The sequence below is a fragment of the Phytophthora infestans genome, genomic scaffold, assembly GCF_000142945.1.
Source record: "Phytophthora infestans T30-4 supercont1.18 genomic scaffold, whole genome shotgun sequence".
Classification (NCBI taxonomy): domain Eukaryota; phylum Oomycota; class Peronosporomycetes; order Peronosporales; family Peronosporaceae; genus Phytophthora; species Phytophthora infestans.
Genome location: NW_003303741.1, coordinates 2,101,407 through 2,111,354, shown reverse-complemented (window position 1 = coordinate 2,111,354; position 9,948 = coordinate 2,101,407). Strand labels below are relative to the sequence as shown.

Below are 9,948 nucleotides of genomic sequence, written 5' to 3'. Positions count from 1 at the left end.
TCAACGTCGACATCGATCTCCTCGGAAATCAAGTGCTCTGCCACCGTTTCAACCGCTAGACCTGAGCAATTAATGGCAACTTCCTCATACAGCGCGTTGTACTCACAGTAGAAGGCCAGTAAATCTTCAACCAATTGACGACGAACGAGGTGCATTTGCCGAATGCGAGCTTGTTGCTCGGTAGTGAACGGACCTGCCATCACGACTCGGTAGCGGCTGATGTTGCGGGCGGATGTGGGCAACAGCGTCACGGCGGGACCCGGCATCGAGTCGAATGCGAGACAGTGCGAGCGGATTGCGCGATGCGCGCCACCGCGCATAACCCGCGTCACAGCAACGATCGAGACCGTCTGCGTCATGAAACGCTCCGGTAGCGTAGCACTGGCGAGATGACTCGGCAGCGAACCAACATAAAACCCGTTCTTGATAGCGAATTTCGGCAGCAGCTGCTTCGCTAAGCTGGCATTGCATTCTCCACACACTTGAATGTAGCCAGCTGGATGAACACCGCGTTTTGACAGCAACATTCCACCTAGACAAGCAAACAGCCCCGAGCAGTCGTACTCGGCTGTTAAACGTGGCGGCAAGTGCTCGTCGGTACTGGACAGCAGTATTTGCATCTGCTTAATGCGATCACAATCGTCGCCAACTGAAACCATGGTTATCGACTTGCGCAACTTCATGCAGTCGCACACGGCGCATGTTGCATCATCGAGTCCGGACGGCCCAAGTTTCAATCTTAATCGATGCAAAGCCTCTTCTTTCGTAGTCTTAGTCACGGGACGGAGAGTCGGAGCACCACCGTCTAGCCAGCTTTGATGCGGCTCCCCATTGGATTGACATTGATCCTTGCCACCAATAGCCGTACGGGCACGTCGTTGTCGCTCACGCTGTCGGCGCAGTCTTTCGGCTCTCTGCTCAGTGCTCTCACGTGCTCGACTACGTTGAACAGCGAGCCTGTGTCGCTCTCGCCGTTCAGCGCTGAAGACCATAAATCGTGGTCAACACGTGAAGCTGTTGACACCAACACAAGCGATTCTTGTAACTTTGGGAACCGGCTAACAACAGCCCACGACTCGGATAGCTAGCGACCAAACTTACACGTGTACATGCTCACGTTCGCCTCAACGATTCGGACAGTCTCGAAAGCTACTGGGCATTGCTCAGTCCTAACGGTTTGAAATAAATTTGGTTCCCCAAGTGGGGTACGACGCGCGGGACAGGCATACCGTTGTTGAGCTATGCCGCACGACATTTTCCTCGTCGCAAACGTTTAAGAACTGATGCTCACAACATCATATGAAAGCTTGCTTCGATGCTCCATGCTTTCCGCTGCGATCGCCTAGTCCCTTTCAGGAGCAAACCCGTGAACAGACCACAGAGCACACAGTCCATTCAGCCCGAGCCACCATTCTCTTCCTCCGACAGCAATGCCACCAAAGAAACAGCGCGACAAAGACGCAGTCGACAAGCAAGTACCGGACAGCGTGATGATCGAGCCTCGGTCTACGCCGACAATGAAGCACGATCCAGTGTTAGCCATGAACGATCACCCAACGACGAGCTACCAGTCGCCCCTGAAAAAGCTCAAGAGCACGATCGAGAAGCACAGCCGAGAGATTTTCGATACAGTCGACGGTACGTACTTAGCTGGGTTAAAGCTTGGCATGCATCACAACGGCTATTCCAGATTATTAACGAATGGAGTACTTGCTGTCAAACGGATCTGCGCGAGTTTATCATGCACAGCGACGGCAACGACAAGGAAGTGTGCGCGTCCGTGCGCATCAAGGCGCGTCTTCCTTGGATGGCGTCCGACACAATCCGAGGTCTACACTTTTTACGACTCTACTTTGGCGAATGTCAGGCGCCAGAACCGTTGCAGACGCAATTCCTACTTTGTTAACCCTAATTGTAATTACCGGTAAGCACATCAAATCATGAGGTTTAAAAACGCTTTATGTCGGACATCACTCCACCGAGCAAGAAGCAGCGTCGCAAGCAGGCGAAGGCTCGATGGCTAGTGGAGCGCAAGGCTGCACAACGGGCCGAGGGCATGATATCCTCCAAGCGGAAGCGCCGAAACCAGCGTCAAAGTAGGGCGACGGAGAGTGCAACTCCGTCCGCCGGCGTCCACTTCACGGCGTGTACGTCCGCCACTTGCGACAATCGACTGGTAGGGAACTGCGTCATCCGCACCATTGAGCCGTATGTGCATCGCTTTGCACAGTTCGTAAAAGGACGCTGGGCTGGTCGAAGCTTGCGCGAGCTATTTGCCAGCGAGTTCCCGACCCTCTCAGCCGATTACTGCGTCGGAGCAGCTCAGCTGGGGCATTTTCGAGTAAATGGAGAAGTGGCGGATCTGGACAAGGTAATTACGGGCGGAGACTTCTTCGAGCACATTAAGCATCGACATGAGCCTAAAATTCACCTGCCAGTGGACGATTCTATAGAGCTATCGACGCTAAAGTCGCTGTCAAATACATGGATTCACGAGGAGACGGACGAGTTGATGGTGGTGGACAAACCCTCGGGTATTCCAGTGCATCCGACCGGGAGTTTTCAGCTCAACTCGCTAACGCACATGCTGATACGTGATCGACGAGAAGCTCTAATTGAGGAGACTGAGGCGCTAAAGCTTTTCCCGGTGCATCGACTGGATCGCTTAACCTCCGGTTTGCTGATACTTGCCAAGTCGGCGGATAAGGCACGTAGCCTAACGGCTGAACTGACAGCTACTTCATCGGAGGGGGGAATTGGCAGTCGTTCAGTGCAGAAATATTATGTGGCAAGAGTGAAAGGCAAGTTTCCCGATACAGAAAGTGGGTTTGCAGGCGTGGAGGGGCTGGACTCGGGACTAGTGAAGATCGAAAGCACGAACAACGGATTCTGGCGCGTGACAGCCCCAATCGGCTTGATGTCGCCACGTCAAGGACATGTACGATGTGTGCTTGAGTCTGAAGATTTCAAGCCTTGTGTGACGCTGTTTCGTCGTCGCGGATCGCCTGTGTGCGGTGAGAGTATCGTCGAGTGTCTCCTTGTAACAGGGCGGACGCACCAGATTCGAGTACATTTACAGCACCTTGGCTTCCCCATTGCGAACGATCCGATGTACGGACCTGTGGACGAAGAGAAGGCAGCGGCTTTCTCCAATCAAGTTGTGAACCGCGTTGCTGCTGCTGAAAAGTCTTTTGACATCAACGAGTTTAAAGATGAAGATGACGAACATCGATGTATTCTCGTTTGCGAAACCTGCACAGCTGAGAAGCAAGGGACCTTGACGATCGAGGAGGACGCAGTGCTGTGGCTGCATTCTTATCGATATGAGTCATCCAATTGGGTTTTCGAGGTGCCGCTACCGCACTGGGCCGCATTAAAGCAATGTACCGAAGTAGGAGAAGTAAACAAGGCAACTTGAAGTGAAGTGCTTGATGCCAATAAAAAAAAATTGACCATCACAGCACTAAGTGCATCGATGACTTATGCATATACCCACTCTCTCGCTTGCTACGAAGCGACACATTCGCTCCACCAACTTGTTTCTTGGCGCGTTCGTTTTTCCTCCATGACATCGTCCCACTTACGACTTCGATGATGAACATTCCTAACGACTTAACTATCCGACGCGAAGGACCCATCGTCACCTACTATGATAGAATGTCGCTGTGCTTAAGATCACGATGTCACACACCTTTTTTTCTTTCCTTATATATGCAGATAGCAAGGCCCCAAAGCAAATCCATGCAGCTTCTGCCAAACCTCGTTCGGAAATCCCAATGGGATTCCTTTTCGCGTATTAATAATGATTGAGTCGTCCGTGTCCAGCGTACTATCACACAAAAAAGGCTGCCCAATATGGCAAGCTCCGAACAGTTGTACCAATTCCACATCTTCACTTCGTTCAGGAACGCAGTTCAAATCTCCCCTCTGAAAGACACCCGTTCGTACATACGTGTCTATTGAGCATGCTTCCACTTCCCATCGTGGACGGACCGGTACGCGAAATGATCAATCATGTCAAACTGGACTTCATATGCCTTGGATAGACAAACCAATGCTGTTGGAGACCTTAATCGATACCATTACAGATTTCCGAGAGCAATGATAAATCGTTCAACTGCTCTATAATCTCACTCTGTTGCTGGAGACGCAGCGATTCCCATCGGGTTTCTCGGAGGCGAACGGACTGATTCCGAGTTCAAGAAGCAGAAAAAACGAGTACAAGTATCCACGATTTAGAAAAACAAACATGGGCTAATCAGAGTCTAGGTAGGACACTCGCGCGTTGGCACTCATCTGCGGACTAAGCGAGGCGCGGTGTCTGGATTAGATTGTAAGTTTTCTCTTGGTATACCGTAACTTCACCTTTTCATTTTCAAAATGGCAAAGTGGTAGGTCAATGTGTCAAAATGTATATTTAAAGTGTCCCTGGGTAATAAAAAGATGATACCTGTGGCAAGATTTTTTTACGGTGTATTACTTAGCTGTTGAGCAGTTCGATAGTTCTCGGCCTTCTACCGCCCTCCATCACCACCACAGTTGTCGTCATTTTTATTGCCCCCCCCCCCGGAGTCATGTTCCAAAAAAAGTATCCGTTAAATACTGAGTTCCATTAAAGTCGCGCTACAAAGTACTGAGCCTTCACCATGTTGTTTGCAACAGGTAATTTGAAGTAATTTGGCCTGAGCCTGCATGCTTTTGATTAGCTGCTTCACCGAATTTGTTGGTGGATGAGGGCTCGAGTTTGTGCGAAGGCTGATCTGTTGATTGTATGCATCCACTACATGTAGTGCATTGACATAACCACATACAGTCGATCCACCAACAACTTTTCCAATATTTCTCTATGACTTCCTTCCAATAATTTGGCTTGAGTGAAATAAATGTAACTTCCCACCAGTTACAGTGTCGCGAGCACGGGAACTACGAGCAACACACCAATCCACGTATTCCTTTTGGTAGCTTTCGTAATCTCTCTTTGTGTTGGCTGGCCGAGAATTTGTAGTCTGTATAGCTGTGCGCTCGCTCCCCTCTATTTCGTTAGCCACAGCGCTGTCATGAGCTGCCTGAAGTACATCAGCAGCCGCGGCGACATTAGAAACTTGCGCAGCGGACGAACGGAGTGATAACCCGGCCTGCCTAGCCATTTCGAAGTGTTGGCGGCACAGACTGTAGTATTTATGCTGAAAGTAGATATTACGGTAACAGTGTGATATTGACTCGGGTCCTGACTCACAGTGTAGAATACCTGATACTCATTAATACCAAGCTATGCCTGTGACTCATACAAACGTGTTCCTGTCGATCAAGCACTAGCCATGGGACATCTCTGCCTGCGGCTCCATAACATGTCTTCTGTGGAATAGTTACATCGTGACGACGAAGAACGGCCTCGTAGTAGTTACCATACCGACACATGAAAGACGAAATCGTACTCAATTGTAGTTATCACAGCACATTACCGTCGATCTGCCGTCATTAATCGGCTTCAGCTTTGTTGCCAATGGCTACCTGTCATCCTCGTACCGGTAGGGGTTGTGCTCTAGCGGCGAAGATATTCGAATGCATCTTTAAATTCAATGCACCAAATTGCCAATAGACAATCGGCACGATTTCTTGGACAGACGTAAGCCTGCGAATTTCATCCATGACGGGACGGCCTAGCACAATACTCACACTAGAATTTCGCGCTCAGCCGGATGTTGCCCCTTGCCGACACAGGCAACATTCACAAGATAACTCGTTGTCAGGAGGAAAAAATTATTAGACGCCGTCTGAATTTAAAAAAAACCTCGTAAATATCGATTAATGACGACATTTCTGTAAATGAAAGGAATTCTATATTCGATAAATCATACCAGATGCCTGGTAAGACTCTGAAATAAATTTCAGAGAACACCCTCAATATGCATTTATAGTGGGATTACAGCAGTTTTCAACCCGCCAAATGGCATTTTCAATCGGGTGGGATTAGATCTTGCCATCCTCACTATGACAGAGACTATTGCCACAATATGCAAGTAGGATTTGCAGCCGTTTCGTGGCACAAGAGGTTGCCCCAACTACTGGACGTTCCAACACAGGCGAGGGAGCTGGGGTGATTTCGGCAGGATGTGGAGGCGTTGAACCAGGGTTTATTGAATGCGGAGGATTTGATAGACTGACTGGGAACCGACGATTCTCGAGATTTTGAACGCCCATTGCCACCCTGTCGTGAATCCCACATGCTAATTATAAGTGATGCGCAAGGTAACGGGAAGGTGCAACTTACCTCCAGACGACGTGAATCTTGGGTTCTTGGAGTGACGAGAGACCGCCAAGTTGAGCGCATGACCGTAGTCTTTTTCCATGGCGAAGCTTGCTGGATAATTAAAGAATGGTAAATTGTTACAACAGACACAAGGTCGTGGCTTCTGTTGCGACAAGAACAGTTGTGATGTGGTGTTTCTCTTAAAGATGCTGAACACCGTCAGCTGCCATGGGCGCGCCACGTTCAAGCTGCTCAAGCCATGAGCGCACGGTCATGTGACAGGGAGTGACCTTGAGGTGCCAACGACTCGGCAATGTCACTACCGAGTATTCGTGATGCGTCTATTGTGACCTGGATGTTGCTCAGGCCATGTCACCCATATGGGTAACAATGGAACTGATCGAATTCGCATTCAGGGACACTAATCTGACGATCCACGGTACGAACGCTCGGTGGCGGTTGGAGCGAGCCTGGCGACTATTTGAACGGTTGGGGGTTGTTTGGAAAGGTACGGCGACGGACAAGGGTCGGTTGGCTTGCGAAGCAATCCATTACGGATCGCAGCTCACTTGATATTAGTAAGGATGTTTAGGATTATTTATTAGGAACATGCCAGAAAGGGCAGCACAAATACAGAGCAGAGTTTCCACTCAAGTGCACAAACGAGGTCCGGCTTCGAAGTAATCATCTGGTCAAGCTAACTTGTGTGTGTTATGCCTGTCGGTGGACTTGAAGCTTACTAACGAGGCCTTATTTGACAAGACCAAGATACTGTGTGTGTATGGGCTCATTATATATCGGAAGGGTTACGTGGCGGCTTTATATTGCCAATTTGTACGCCTAGGAGTGCATGTCGCCTCCCAGATATGAGACTACGGTGTACATAAGGAGATTTATCCACCGTTTAAAGCTATCGAGATAAGCGCCTTTAAAGTAGACCAATCAGTTTTCGTACTTAACTAAAGTTTCGAGAAACGACCACTTTTGTGTTTTAAAGTCTGAACCATCACTAAACTGAAAACCCGCATACTACAAACAAGCAAGAGGCAGCTAACCTCGAAGCCTACACCTTGAGCCCCCCCCCCCAACAAACTGCTGGTAACGAGCCGCTTTCATCCCCCTGTAGTCTTTCTCCGATGGATTAGGCGCCCTCAGAGATCGCGCCACAAGGGTCACAGTGACAAGCTCGCTCGACTCGTGCAACCGAGCCTTTAGTCAAATTCAAAAGTATGCTACTCGTCAGGACTGCTGTGCGCTGGAGCACTTTCCACGGCTGTTAGGGAATCAGCGGTCTCTAACCTGAAAGTGCACATTTTACATGCTGATGGATTTGAAATGGATTCAAACCCCTTGTTACCGAGCTGTACAAGGGCGTGCAACAATTCCATCGGATCGAGATAGAACGTCAAAGCCGGGTGTCGGGGGTGAGGACTCCAAGTTACAGAGCGGAAACGCAGGATTTGCGTCGAAAGGTTGACGGTGTGTGAACAGACCGGTCCATAGTGGCCCAAATGTTCAAGCACTTCCTCGAACCGCTGTCACCACCCAATTTAAATACTGAAATGCTGCACATGATGCACTACACCGTGCGCCGGTACGTACCTGACGAGTTTCGCGAAGATACAATGCATTCGGAACCAACACAACATCAAGGTGCTACGGCTAAAACAGCCAAACATTTCCGTCGAGCTCATCGAGCTGAAATAGCGGCCACGCAAATGCATACCTGGATCTTTGGGGAAGAAGCAATGGTGAAAGCCAAGGTTTACCAGGAAAAAAGAAGCAACGCAAGCTACACCAAGCGTAGGCACTAGCAGGAGTATGACGTCTCCGATTCTTTTATTCCGATACTAATGCCCAATGGTTAAGCAGAATGATACTTGTAGGCATTCATGTCACTTATCTGGGTTTCAGCACAAAATTTAACTTTCGAAGTTGTTGAAAAGCGGATTTGACCAAATGAACAATTTCAGTGGATCGGCAGTATGATTTTGCATCGGAACCGTTTTTGACGTTTTCGGTTTGGGAAGGAAAATATGCTTTTGATGGACTATATCGCTAGCGACTCTCACTCTTAGAGGCTGCACAGGGTCTTAAATGATATCTAAGATGCTTCTCCTTTTGCTGGTGTGCTTCGATCGCGATTCGTACATTCGTTGATTAGAAAGGTTTTGTTTGTCGTGGTCTCATATTCTTCCAACCGAGTGTTGAGCACTCAGTGCCCTCGTAAAAGGCTTACCCATGCCTGGTATCATCCCGCTGTCGGGGCAACGGGGATTAAAAACACCGGCTAGTTTTGCTTGTTGTGCTAGTAGAGTGCTCTTATTTTCGCCGGTTGGCCTATATAAGCGATTTGCGAGGTCCAATCTGTCCAGGTGCTAGGACGGGTCCTGCATCTTCAGGTCTGCCCGAACGATTGCTTGCCGTTTTGTAGATATTGGTGTGAGAACTATCTATCTTCACTTGTAACTAGCGCTCACGGGTTTCTAACACCACAGTTTGGCTATCCTTTTGTCGATATTGAGATGAACTGTAAAACCTTTATAACACCCCATATAACTCTGTACAGTCAAGCCGGTGGGAACGTTATAGGCAGCCTATCTCAGAGCGTCAGTCTTTTATTGGTGTTTGGTGTATGGATGTAAAATTTGCGACACCTACATTTATAGGTGCTCTAATGCGTTAGCATCTGTGACATGTGCGAAGGTAATCGTAAATAGTGGCACACGTCACAGATAAATCTGATTAGCTAAGGCTTTATTAGGGCTTGGCTCTGATTGGATCACTTCTAAGAATGAGGGATGGCCGCATTGGCATTAGTAAATGAGACGAGGCGTTGTTAGTGGACTTGCCAGCAGAGGAATCCATGACACCCCGACCCTGTTACAATGCTGCTCGCTGCAGCAAAAGGAAATACTACTGGACACCGGTATGCAAGGCGCGGCCTTACAGGGACTTGAGGATGGCTTGGCGAGCTCCAGGTAAGTACGAGAGTGAGCTGTCAAGCCCAGTGTGCTCCGTTCGAGTGCATTCGCCGCTCCTCTCAACCCGTGCGAGTAATATGAACTCGTTATCTAACTGTGCTACATCTAAGCTAACGGACGAGTAATACTAGGTCGTTATCTAGCTGTGCTACAGCTATGCTAACGCAGCCACATAGTCTCGGCAACAGCAGCGTCCTTTGCAGAACCAACTCACCCAGCAATGGTAGCATCCGATGCTTTCACTGCAGCGCTGCTGCAGACCCTCCCTCACTTAACTGAGCCTCACCTGATTTTCTAATCAAAACTTAATTTCCAATCAGACGTGAGAGAATTAAATAACCCAAAGGTGAATTCTCACACTGAGCAGCCCAAGACTGTCGCGGCTCTCAGTCACCCCCACAGTGACTAGTGCTTTTAAAGCACCCTGGGACTTGCATCCTTATGCTGACAACTGTGTTGGTCACAAAACCTACACTCAGAGCTGCCTTATCGCCTGCGCTAGCGCGTGTGCAGTGCTTTGTCATAGGGTGCAATAACATCTGATAGTGTGGCATTCGTCCACAGCTCGCACCGGAGGACACGACAGTCCTCGCGAAAGCGTCTGGAGAATGGTGTCTCCCGCGAGGGACGACACCGACAGGGGCAGCACCTTCCTCAGCACTAGAGGGGGCTTCCAGCTCGCCTTGGGCCATGCCTTTGGCTCTAGCAAGGATC

General features: G+C 49.2%; 1 protein-coding gene across 1 annotated transcript; it reads left to right on the top strand.

Annotated features, from left to right (window-relative positions):
* Positions 1 to 1,960: 1,960 nt before the first annotated feature.
* On the top strand, positions 1,961 to 3,044 carry PITG_10574 (RNA pseudouridylate synthase, putative; the record flags this gene model as incomplete). Its single annotated transcript, XM_002902301.1, has 2 exons — positions 1,961 to 2,945; positions 3,022 to 3,044. 2 exons carry the CDS (start codon positions 1,961 to 1,963, stop codon positions 3,042 to 3,044), a joined length of 1,008 nt encoding a protein of 335 aa, XP_002902347.1.
* Positions 3,045 to 9,948: the final 6,904 nt, after the last annotated feature.